The 13,787-nt window shown below is 41.6% G+C and overlaps 1 protein-coding gene across 1 annotated transcript in view; it reads left to right on the plus strand.

The window, feature by feature from the left end:
- The window catches only part of LOC119127822 (GDNF family receptor alpha-2-like), a 45,894-nt gene that overhangs the window by 19,565 nt on the left and 12,542 nt on the right, over positions 1-13,787 (plus strand). The window contains exon 4 of the mRNA XM_037259991.1: positions 3,489-3,867. Coding sequence (XP_037115886.1) covers positions 3,489-3,867 — 379 coding nt within the window. The remainder of the gene's footprint in view (positions 1-3,488; positions 3,868-13,787) is intronic.

A 13,787-nucleotide genomic window follows, 5' to 3' on the forward strand; every position in this document is an offset into this window, starting at 1 on the left:
TGACGCCCATTAAAAGCCGACTAGGAGTCAAATGGATGGATTACCCCAAAGAGTGGGAAATCACGTTGGATCAACAGTAAGAAAATAATTGTTAGCTTTGTGTTCCCCCCTGCAGTGTGTAATGTGTAATTTAAATTCAAGCCACTGAGTTTTAAACACTAACCAATCCACATGTCTTGACTATTGACGTAAACCGTTCTTTCCAAATAATTATGGGGAAACTTCAAAGAATCACGTTAATGAATATGAATGGATGTTTTGTTCGGAGAACGCTACATTAATTATGACGTCAAATGATAGTCCATAATGCGAAAAATATCCGTCTGTAAAATTTGAAACTGGATTTTGTGGTGGGGGGGGATAATGAGAGCATCCATTAACCAGTGTATCAAGCGGCTGTTCATTTATTCCGAAGGTTTCGCACACTTTCCCGGTAATGTTTGCCACAGCCGTCGGCAAGCTAAGTTAATAGGTATGTGTGGAGTGGAGCGATGAGAGCTGTTGATTTCACCGCTGATGGGCTGGGTTAATTATTAGGAGCAGGAGTCACACATCTTTCCTGAATTAGTCGGAATTAATTGAACTCTCTCCTTGGTGTGTGTGTGTGTGTTTGTGTGTGTGTGCGTGCTTAAGTGGCAATCCTCTCATCACATCCCCTCTATCTGTCATGACCAACAGCCTTCTGCCTGCTGAAAGCTTTTTCCATTTTATATGTCTTTTATCATTAGCTTATCAACAGCCTCCCTCTTGCGTTATAGCAAAACAAACCTTCTTTGAAATGCACTCGGAAAATCAATTAGTAACACAATACTGCACTTTTCCCCTCCCATATGCAATCTTTGCTTCCTTCCCTTTTCCCTCCTGCTGTTCCGAGTGCATCCTGAGTGTGTGTGTGTGTGAGTTTGAGAGTGCGGAGAACTGCCGCACTGCCAGGAAGTGAGTTTGTGTCTTACATTCACCCCAGGACATTTTTTTTTTTTTTTAGATCCAAATTCAAGCTCAACTCCACAGTCAGTGGTCGTCGTGAAAGAAAAACAAGTTCAACTCGGAATAATCTTTGTAGTTCATCCACCTCCTCCTAGTGGACCCCCAGTGGCCAACATTAGAGCCTGCAGATGGTCAGGGGAGATTTAGGGGCGGCCATTCATCAATGTAACTGGACAAGCGCCATGGAAAGCTCTCATCCAGCTGGACCACCGTCCCATGTGAGAGGGCCCTCGGTCGGGCGGGCGGGCGGCCTTCCTCCTTCGGCCTCGGCAATCCTCTCTCAGACACGCTAAATCCTGCCAGAATAGAATTGGTTCACCTTTGGAGAGGACTAGGGAAGGGAACTTGAAAGAACTTTCTTGATCGATGATAATCATCCCTTCCTGCTCAATACTAAGACCTGACGTACAGAATGAGACAACCAAATCTGACTGAAATGGACAATTGCCAAAAATAAACTACAGTTGGCAACCCACAACTGTACACCAGGCGATTGATTAATAAATAAATAAATAAATAGAGAAAAACTGCTACACTAAGAAACATCATTGGTGCCATTGAATTTTTTTATGGGATGTCAGTGGTGTGCTGTGAATTCAGCAATGCCCCATCGCCACCAACTTTTGTACGCCACTGCCTGGAAAAAAAACTGATAAGTCTGGGAAGAAAATGCAGTCCAAAAAAAGAAGGAACCGAATGTTTGTGAGTCTATAACTTGTCATCTCCAGTTTCCCAAATCTTGACTAATCTGATTGATTGACAAAAATGAGCATGTCAATGTCAGAGCAGCCAGTGACGAAGCTCACCTCGAAGGGTGACTCAGAAACAAGCACATACAGTAACATGTGTCTTCTCTCCTGTCCTTATTTATTTATTTTTTTCTCCAAACGACCTCCTCCATTTAACCTTGATACATCGAAATGATAGCTACTTCATGGAAAGAAAGATTTACTATACGTTCTTCTGTCTGTGATGAAATACTTGAACTGCCCTGGTGCATTTTCCCAACAGCGGCGGGCTTAGTTTTTATCCGAGCGGAATCGGAACACACCAAATAATTAATTTCAGGGGTCTTCTTATTTCCTCTCCCACTTGTGTTCCACCTAACCCCATTTGCGGGATTGATATTGTACGATACACCGCTTGAAAACAATGCGTACCATTCCAAAAAAAAACAAATGGTCTTCTTCCTGCTGCAGGCTTTCTGATAGACACAGTGTGAGATTGCTTCTGTTGAATAAGAGATGAATCTCTCTGGGTGTCACTGTGGCGCCGCGCCACGACCTCTGAAATATCATTATCTACAGGGGGAAAGAGGTTAAATCCTCTAATATTGCTTGAATACAAGTGAAGGGGCGACAAAAGGTGTGCCATTTTTTTCCTCCTGCCCCGTGGTAAGAAGCAGCACACCTAATGGCATCGTCTGTTATCCACAAATATCGGGGTTAATTACAGTGCTTGGGTCTGTCATTACGCTTGAAAAACAGAGGCGGGTTTAATCGTTTACCAGTCAAATAGCGGCTAGCACAACAAAGTAGGAGATGTTTGGAGCCTTGTATTTTGGGCACTTTGATTTGACTTGTGACTTTAGTTTTTATCCTGCATTGCAAACGTGGAATTAACGTGTCAGTCAGCAAAAAGCCCTTGATCGTATTTTCAGGAATTACGAAGAAATGAATAAATGATAAAAAATAATATATATTTTACTAAATATAATAATGATAATAAATTTAATAATAAATATACAGGAATAAGGAATAAATAAATGATAAAAAAATCATATATATTTTACTAAATATAATTTAATAAATATAATAATAAATGATTCTGCCTCATGCTAAGACCCTAATCAATTCATTTGTGATTTTTGAGTCAAAGTTCAAATATGTATTTGCTCACTACTGATCTGAAGATGAGCCTATATTTTGAAAATCTCATTTGAAATATAGCATTCATATTTTTTCTCTCAGGGTGTTCTACAGATGAAATCATTATTTCCTTTGCAGCAGATGTACAGCAGTTGTCTCTCCAGTGACTCGCAGAGACAATCTCTGATGTTATTGAGGAATTAACTTCCTGTTGACCACAGCCGCAAGGATCAGCCCTCTGTTTGTTGACTTTGCTGCCAAGCCCCTTGTGATCTATAATGGATCGTAGGTGTTGACCTAGTATCGATGTGTATCTCTTGGTTATTATTGCATTTGTTGCAAATAGCTTTTGTTTGTCCGACCGCGTTTTTTCCGGAGTGGGGGAAAAACTTCATCAAACTGACAATCCCGTCCATCCATTTTCGATATTGCTTGTCCTCATTTGGGTTACGGGTGAGCTGGAGGCTATCCCAGCGCACATCCACAGCCTACAAATGAGATCAGTATCCATATTTGTGTGAGATTTTTTTGAATGTAAAATAAGTTTCTTGGCTTTATCTATGACATCATTGTGTGAAACTGACCCACGTCGCAACGCCAATTAAAATCCTCTCTCTTTGCACCTCCCTCTAGGAATGCTCACAGTGGCCCCGAAGGGTTTCCACTGCGCCGACGCCGAGAGAACGTGCAACCCTTGCCTGGACGCGGCTAAAGCCTGCAACCTGAACGGCACCTGCAAGCGGCACCGCTCCGCCTATATCGCCACCTGCAGCAAGGAGGACCCCAACAAGGGGGAAAGCTGCAACAAGAAGCGCTGCCACAAAGCCCTGCGGCTCTTCCTGGACCGCGTGCCGGCCGAGTTCAGCCACCGCCTGCTCTTCTGCCCCTGCCAGACGGAAGGCTGCGCCGAGCGCCGCCGCCAGACCATCGTGCCCGACTGCTCCTATAAAGACAAGGAGAAACCCAACTGCCTGGAGCTGAGGGCGGTCTGCCGCCAGGACTCTCTCTGCAAGTGAGTGTGGAGGGGTCGGGAAAGGTTCAGCCAATGGGTGATGAGCTCTCGTTATGTGGGGGCATTGCCAGGGCCTTGGGCAACTCTGGTCTCAGCATCCTCTAATTAATGGAGCTGTGAGGCTTCTTGGGTCCACCGGTGCAGTGATCATTTTTGGACTCTTTGGAAAACTCAACTGGGTCCAAAATTACAACAACAAAAAATTCTTAGACACTACTACTATATATTTTTTTCTTATTTTGAACACAGCCTGCATCTTTCAAAGGCAGCCCTTAAAGCTACGCCACTGGCAAGAGCCCCCGTGACGACAGGAAATCATGTATCATTCAAGGGTCGTCTGATACAAAATCCTCTCTTGTCGGTTTCAACTCATTCCAAAACATGCACTATTGAAACTCATGAATGACAATTGGCTGAGGTTCATCCAGCTGCCAATCGGGGGGCTGAGAATGCGAGCAGGATGCGAAGCGAAGGTTTGTGAATTGAAGCATGATTACTTTCATCTACTCGGAGGGTATTTATGTTTAAAATGATCTTTTTGAATATGATGAATCGAATTTGTATGTCCGCACAGCCGTAACTGGCTCGAAGGTCCATGAGGTGAAACTTTTTGGTGTCTTATAAATTAAATTAAATAATTAAATTAAATAAATTCTGGTATAAATTTATACCAGAAAACCTAGCATCCCGTTTGGCTAATTTGGCATTTTTCAATCATAAATGAGAAGACCTTTCGACCTGATAAATAATGGGAAATGGATGGATGTATTGATTTAGCATCATTTCAGCCTTACTGCATGCAAATAATGTGCTTTTGCGGGCCTCATAAAATGATATGGCGGGCCAGAACTGGCCCCCGGGCCTGGAGTTGGACACCGGTGTTTTGGACTCTTATTTAAAAATATATATTCATTTAAAGCTCACTTACAGATTCATTAAAACTTTCAGGAGACTAACTTTTATACCCAGAAAAGCATTTGGCTTTAGGTGACTTGTAAAGTAAAACCCAACAAAATAAAAAATACTTTAAAAAAGTTTTGAATGGAGCTACTGAAATATACTTCACAGCAGTCTAATTTATTTAGATGCAAGCGTATTGTTGCCCCTTGGAGACTCCCAAAAAGCTCATTTTTCTTTACAATCACTTCTACATAAGAGCTGCGGTACGTCTGACTTCATCATCATTATTATTTTATATTGATGACAACGAGCTAAAAGGGACCGGCTCTGCCAGTCACTCCTCGACAGCAATTACCTCCCTCCCGTGGCATCTTGGAAGTTTTTATGATTTTCTGCCTTAACTTTGCCAAGCATACTAATTTCAATTTGAAAGGAAGCCATAGCTCTTTAGTGGTCGGATGAACTCGTAAGGCTAAGTTGTTGAGACGATGCCCAATTAAGCAGAAAAGAAAAACATTAGTGGCTCACTTTGACTCCATGGCGACTGTTGGATCCAGACAGTCGCGTTCAATTCACACCTAGCCAGCCGTGACATGTCTGCTTGCGTTGAGAACAGGCAAAACGCACTTTGTGCTCTTCACCCAATCAACTCGAAGGATCTTCACACTTTCCAATGTGTGTGCATGTGTGTGTGCATGTGTGTCCAGCCAGTTCATTAGTCTAATAGCATAAAAACGAAGGGACATTTGAATAATTTGAAGTATTTAAAAGCTCATTTGAGAGCCTAATGAAGTTCGACGGAGCGCTAGACCCTTGAACGTCCACCGCCAAAAATAAAAGCCAGTCTAAGAAGCATCGGGGGGGACATTAACGGCTAATTTTCCATTTTCCCACTGTGACAGATGATTAGGCAGCTGATACAACCATTAGTGCCACGTCTCGGTGACATTTACATGTTGAATACAGCAAGTTGGAGCAAGAAACAAAAATTCTGAAAAATATGTCCGGAATCAAACTTGGGTAAATTTGTCGATTTTTTTAGACAAGACCTGAGCATCACTGGACGAATGCGGCTTCCTGACACACAAAACAACTGTGTGCCTTTTATTTATATATTAAATTTGTTTGTGACCTCGCAAATACCTGAATTCCACAACAGACTCCTCTATTTTAGCGATAAATGCTTGGTTGTGCTAGCTGCAACTCCAAATTCCCCACAGTCTAATTTCCTGTGCACTTAACTGGATTACATCTCGTACCATACGAGCAAAAATAATCGATGTGTAATTACATTTTGTGGCTCTTTTTAAATGCTCTGTTTACACGCCTTTTTTGGGCTGAAATCAAAGTAATCTCGGGCCTGCACATTGAGCTACACAGCTGAACATGACTGGGCAATTGTGAAAAGAATTTGTGGCAGTCTCGCATACGTGCGCCAGGCAATTGACCCTTGGACACATAAAATTGCTGCAACCAAATGATTTGCTATTAGGGGAAAAAAATTAGCTGCCACAAATACCATTTTATATTGTTCATTGAACCATTCAAAAGAAACTGTTATACGATGAAAACAAAGAAGAAAAGAAGAGAAATAATGGAAAATGAGAGGCGCAATTCATTGACTGCAACAGAGACTCTCCACGCTTCACTTTTTCATCCACGGAAACAGATAAAAAGTATTGATATAAAATGACAAATTTCAAATTGAAGCAAAACTAGTCGTCGACCTTTCGTGATTACTTTCAGCGGCGTGCACATTGCGCGACCTTAGTCTAGCCAACAATTTTTCAGCAATGATGACCAAAAGCCACATTCTTGCCATTAAATCAATCCAAAGCAGCAAATGTCTCTTCTCCAATTTATGATTGTCCTGATAATTGCTTGCGCATGGGCCTCGTGTAATCTGTTTTCAGACCGAGATTATTTCTTTGACCTGACGACAGCCAAGTGTCAGGGGTTCACTTGCGTATTGAGAGAGACGTTATAGAACATAAAAGCTCATTATCTGTTGCCACAAAAGGTCAACAGCTCGATGAGCCCTTAGCCACATATAATTGTTTGGCGCACACACACTAGTTACATGCGGCGGAATGGCAGCGAGTGCTCAGCTATACGATGATTGCCTCCATGTGACATCATCAGAAGACAATTTCTGTATTTGTCCTGGAAAACAACTGATTTCATTTAACTGGGTCGCTGCAGCATTGGCCCTAATCTGTGCTGCGCCCAATATGTTCTACAAGGAAATCAAATTTCAACTCATTTGTCATGCTAATGAAGACAGCATCAAGGCATTACGACTTTATTTGGTGGCTCCATGTGAAGAAACCCCTGCAGAGAAACCTTCTCGAAATTAGACCAACTTTTTTTTTTTAAAGTTAACTCAGAACAATACACATCCAAAAAAATGCCAGGGGGAAAACTTTTTTTTTTTTTTTTTTTTGGCTCTTCCCTCTGGAGATGTGTTGATTAAAGTTAGGGACGATCATTTACCAACAAGCCTGTCTCTCCCCTGAGGACATCCACCTCAAAACAGGATACACAGCTCACCTGCCTGAGCCTCTTTCATTCCAAATGCTTTGAAGCAGAGCAGAAATGTAGTGATGTCACAAAAGGACAAGGAGAAGAATGAGGACGCTCTCTTGAGATCGATCAAACTCCAAACAGAGATGACAAAGGAAACAAGGAAAGGCATCTTGAATTGGGATTGGATTCAATGTGAGTTTTTTTTTAATGAGGAATTCAATCAAAAACAAGGAGCATCATTTTTAATGACAGACGATGGCCCATCTGTGACTTTTTACGATGTTACGCCACGCTTTTAGTTGCTCACAGAGTCTCTCCTATTGCCTCGCATGATGACCTTTAAGTTTTTGTGCAATATTGTTGGCATATTTGTATCTTTTGGTCTGTTTCCAAAAGAACTGAAAACACAAAAGCCAAACTGGCCTAGTTACAACTTGCACAAGTCAAAAGTCATGCAAAAAAAAAAACATAAACCCCGCTCATTCACATCAAAAAGTTCAAACTTGACAATCCTTTTTTTGTTCAAGTCATTTCACTGCATTGTTTCCAGGTGGAGCCCAAAGTCCCTGTAAACAAAATATAAATGAGTGGACTTCAAAACGTATAATATTGGCTAAGGTTGTGGGATAGTTGTGCACAGACATTTCATTTTGTAGCCGGTCTCTGCGGAGGTAATTGTTGATATTCAGGAGAGATCTGGGGACTGGACCACAAGCACACGTTAAATGGAGCAGCACTCATTTCTTCCACTCGGCTATACTTCTGCCGCAGTTTGCTCCGATGTTATTTTGTTCCGTAATCCAACACAAACAAACCAAAACACACAGCGCTCTCCTCTGTTGCTTTTTCAACCTTCAAATAAATGCGCTCCTTTGAGGACGGCCGAGTCCAACGGTGACAGCAGGCTCTATTTGGATGTCCGCGCTTGTCAAACCAAAGAAGCTCCCAATCCATTTTAATGTCGCCTGACGCTCTGAATCCAAACAGTCTATGTGAAGTCTATCGATTGGTCGGTGAATCAATTCGACACTTCTAGCTTTGATTTACTGTATATTCTCCCATTCCCACACTCACTGGTGGGTGTTTGCTCACTGAATGCTTAGCCTGCTGGTTTTCAGTAGGGAATGCTGAGTGACAATCAACAGGTACACAAAAACACACACACACAGTCAGCTTGATGATAAACATCAGGCAGAGTGACCGAGCCAATAGAAACGCCATGCATGTAGTAAATGAAGCTTCAAATTTGCTTCATGAACCACTTTTTCACTCCTCTAGATGGCATTCTCTCCCACACTGACTTAAAATTCTTCATTTAAACCAAAAAGCCACAAAAAACAACAACTGTTTCTCCAGGTGCTCCGACTTCCTCCCAAATTCCAAAAATGTGTGTTAGAATTAATGAAGAGTCTAAATGATCCATACACATGAAAATAAATTGGTGTTCTTTTCATGCACACACAAAAAATTCCAAGAAAATTACATTTCATCTCAACACAACGTTTGATCTGCAGAGTATATTATCGTTTGGTTAGGTGTCAAAACTTGTAAATGAAAAAAAAACACCATTTTTTTCTTGCTCCCTCGACGATCACAAATGAAGTGTGTATACTAGCAGTAGAGAGCTCCGCTTTTGAAAATAAATCCTGTGTCAACCGGTGACCTTTGCCTGATATGGGGAGTTTTTCTGCAATGTTGTGCAGTGATCGGGCTGTTGCTGTTGGCAGCGCGTGAGACATGCTGGCTGCACATGAGACTTGCAAACAAGATGCAAGAGAGGCAAGAGAGAGCGGAAGAACACAGAGGGTGCTTTCCACTAAAGAAAGTGCATTTAATTCCAAGACATGATGTGCTTATGCATGTGTATGTGCTCACTGATCGTCTTAACCGCACTATCAAAAGGAAATATCGATGTAAACAGCAGGCATCATTGATGAGGCATCCCTATTTTCCTTCACATTCACTTCTTCTGGTGATATCTATTATTAATGCAAATAGAACTCATCATCTTAAAGTACAGTGTGGTGTGTGTTTGTGTGGTTTGCAGCAGACCTGACTTATCCTTCTTATCCTTAATTTGCATTTCAGAACTTTGGCTACATTTTTTTTTTTTCCTCAGAATCCTTCGAAAATATATATCTGTGTGAAAGTTTTTTTTAAAAGGCAACATATTACATCATCAAGCACTAAAACAGAACGACTACTTGCTTTATGTTTGAATGCATCAATTGTGGTAAATCAATTTTTAATCAATTCAATCAAACAAATTAGCAGTTTTTTTACTTGATTGACAGCTAGGAGTGTTCATTTTTTCATATTTATTTATCAAAATTAAAGTTTAGGGCTAACTGAGGTTTTATGATGCCGACTTCAATTCAGTTGTTTCAAAAAATCCAAACAAATTGGAGGTTGACCACCATCCTGGAATAAATGTTGTTCTTAATTTGATCTATGAAATATGAAACACTAATTGGGACGAGGGCAACAAAAAAAGTGCCTTGAATGCACAACAAATGTTCATTTAATTACCGGTGATAAAAGCTGTGCAGCGCGCTATTAACTCACTGTCACGTTTTCCAGCACATTTGTTTGCATGGGCAAGGTTTGCTTGCCACGTTTCGACAATATTTTAGGGATAACCTTGAATAAGCCGCCGTGCGCTGCCTGATTTAGCATTCATTCAAACGGCACAACACACAGTATGGGGTTCCAAGTCATTTCGCAGCTGCCCGTAACCAATCAAGTCAACGTGGCCACCAAGTAAGGAGAATTGTGGTAAATGTTTTCAAAAATAAACCATAAAGTCGAACAAAATGGGCACGAAAAAATGTGATGGCTAAGCTTCCTTGTGGTTTCAGAGAACGCCATCTGTCCGCATGGCGCTTTTCGAATCGACTGGGAATCCCAATGAGTGCGGCGTTGCCAGAAATAGCAGATGCGAGCGCGGTCGATAGAAAAATAAATCTACAAGCCACAACGTGTAAAATACCTGGACAAGTTAATTAGATGCAACAAGATCAGAATGAAAAATGTGCCTCTAAACAGACAAAAATGGAAATGATGTGATTGTTTACAATGATGAGAGCTTGTTTTGCTCTAAACTGCTACAGCACTGGTAGCATCCATTTTCCAGTCATCACTCGGGTCATGGGTGAGCTGGAGCCTATCCCAGCTGTCTTTGGAAGCACACAATGGACTGGTCGCTATCGAATGGCAGGTCACAAGCAACCATTCAGACTCCGGGTCACATCTACACACAATTCCAGTCTTCGCTTAAATAACGTTACATGAGTTTGGAATGTGCTAGGAATCTGGAGTAGCATGCAAAGTTCCAACTATTCAATCATTTAAAAAATGTTTGAAGACAATTTGTAATTTTAGTCTTGACTTGACACATGAAGTCAAGTCACAATTTGTCTTTGCGGGCCACATAAAATGATGTGGCGGGCCGTATCTGGCCCCCGGGCCTCGGGTTTAACACCTATGGCCTTGGTGAACTACAGTCAGCCTCAAGGTCACAGTGGAAAGTATAGCGGTGTCTGACTCGTAGAAAAAAAGTGATAATGAGTTATATGAAACCATGTGTGATGGATGTCAGGGATTTATTGTTTTGTTTTTAATCAGAATGGCGCTTCTGCTCCCCACACAAGGTCAGAGTGCTTTGTTTGCCTTTTCCATAATAATTGTTGATGTAATGCGCCATGCATCACAACTCGCGCCATAAATGTTGCCTATTGTTGGCCGCCGATGTGAATCAAAGAGACAAAGAAACACGCAAGGTTGCGGATTTTGCTTTGGCGCGCTCCAATTTCTTGATGGCAAGTTTGCAAATGTACCTACTTGAGGGGCTGAGGAGACCAAGAGGATAAGGGGCTGAGGCTGAAGGATAGAAAGGAGATAAAAGGCAGACGCCATAGAAAGCACCTCCTTTGTTTTTTCATTTGCCTCATCCAAGTGCTATTATGCCATCCCATTAGGCGGCCGCCATTGTCATCGGCGTTGTTATGCCTTGTGGTCGATGATGGCGAGATAGCGCTGACAGCCTGGATATGCTGAAGACCGGCGATAAGGGACGAGAGCGGCAATTTCTCATTTGAACACAAATAATCATCCTTTAGAAGCTATTAGAGGATTTGGGCAGTCTGATAGCTATTTTGTCTCATCCCAAAGGAAATAGTTTCTTCGACTGACACTCATCTGATTGGACTCGCGTTGTTTGTCAGGGCCATCAAGTGATTGGAATAAGAATCCAACGAGAAAGCCATTAGTTTTCTCTTAGTGCCAGATTGGACGGACGTGCGCTCGGTGCCGGTCGGAATGACTGTGTTTAAAGTGTCAGGTTGGCTGGAAGAAGTCTACCGCTGTGGGGGCTCCCCTGACACTTCCCTGGGGGGGGGGGCTGAGTGGCTGAAATGACCAGAAAAAACTCTGAGCTAGACAACCTGTAATTTCAGCAGCGAGTGGCGTTCTGTGGCGCTATAATGGAAATCCCTGGAAACCTTGAAAAGTGCCGCAAGCCGGAACGCCGCTGTGCCAACACTCAGCGCACCTCCGTAACCGTTAAATTACTGTCTTTAAGTCATCATTGTCTTAGAGAATTCTGCTTCCAAAAAGAAACAAAGCGCTTTGACTTATGTTGGCCTTAGCTTACAAAAACACATTATATATATTTAAAAAATATATATACACTACCGTTCAAAAGTTTGGGGTCACAAAATTGTTTGGGTGACCCCAAACTTTTGAACGGTAGTGTAAATATTATTATAATAAAATATTATGAATTAAATATTATAAATTATATCTTATATTTGTATAAGATTATATATAATCTATGAATATAAGTATACATATATATTATAAGATTTTTTACACAGAAGATTATATATAAAATCTATAAATAATTATCTAAATAAATATATACACTACCGTTCAAAAGTTTGGGGTCACCCAAACGATTTTGTGACCCCAAACTTTTGAACGGTAGTGTATATGTTTTATATATACCGTATTTTCCGCACTATAAAGTGCACCTTAAATGAATGGCCCATTTTAAAACTTTGTCCATCTATAAGGCGCACCGGATTATAAGGCGCACCTTCAATGAATGGCCCATTTTAAAACTTTATCCATATATAAGTCCATATATTTGGACACGCCTGCTGTAGTGGCTCAATATTGGTCCTTATATAAGGCGCACCGGAGTATAAGGCGCACGGTCGGCTTTTGAGAAAATTGGAGGTTTTTAGGTGCGCCTTATAGTGCGGAAAATACGGTATATATGCACATTCCAATTTCTTATTGTGCCCCTCCCTTTTACGAGCAATACTTGGGACTCGTTATTTTCCCTCCCCCTTCCTTATCTTTTTTTCTTTTCCATTTAAGAGAATCAGGGTGCTGTTTGGCGACTCATCGGGCTACTTAATTCCGTCTCCCTCTGTTGATGATTTTTGTTGACGTCTCTTGGTCTGGTTGAAACTGTTAAGTGAAATGTGTTGCTCTCTTCTTGTATACGCGCAAAGACAAATTTGATTGCATCCCATTCCAAAACGATTCCGTGTTGCTTTAGATGTGAGATAAGTGGCAGCGTTGGAAGAAACGGGTCCACTTAGTCGGGTCAATGCATCGGGACAACATAATGCAAGTGAAATAAAAGAACGTGCTAGTGCAAGCTCTGAAGGTGATTTGATAGGATGCCAAACAGAGATGCAATGGAAGTTTTTTTTCTTTCTCTCCTTCAATTACATCAGAGGCTGAAGGAAGGACAGACTTTAACCTGGTCACCCCCAATAATCCCCCCTAAACAAATCCGTTTGTACTTTTTTTTTTTTTACTTACAGATTTAAGATAAAGTGCAACACTCACCACAATGGCTCACCTGCTTTAAATACCCCCGCATTATTTCTACCTCCTCACCAATATTCCCTCGGCACAAGAGTGCTCATTATTCATCAAAGCGAGTCCAGCTGCTCGGGAAATGTATAGAAAAGCCACACGGCAATGCATTCGTGATCGAGTAGCGCTCTCGCTCGCGCCGCGTCAAGGTGATGCAGCTGCTACGCATATTTAAAAAGGTGACGGAACATTTGGGCTGGCGTCGCAGTCCATGGTGCATTGTTGAAATCCTCTTTTGTTTCTCGCAAGAGTACAGTAGAATCTCACAAATAGATTTTTCAAACACATCATTTAGTTTATTCATCTCCTTTATTCCCTTTCACTAATGAACTCATCACGTTTGTTAAAAGGCAACGTATCATCAGGGGCTCCACACGGTATCGGTGCACGAGGTGATTATTTTCACATCCGTTTTGAGGCGTTAAGATGATTAAGCACCCCTGGAGAAGACCATCTTGGAGATAAGATTTCCCTTTTGTGAGGTGCGCTTTGTAGATGGTCATGTAAAAGACATCAACAAAAGAGGTTGTTGTTCCCTCAACACACACCAGGTTTAATTTGTCGACACTGGCTGGACAGCAAAAAAAAAAAAAAAAATCCCA

The sequence above is a fragment of the Syngnathus acus genome, chromosome 9, assembly GCF_901709675.1.
Source record: "Syngnathus acus chromosome 9, fSynAcu1.2, whole genome shotgun sequence".
NCBI classification, from domain to species: domain Eukaryota; kingdom Metazoa; phylum Chordata; class Actinopteri; order Syngnathiformes; family Syngnathidae; genus Syngnathus; species Syngnathus acus.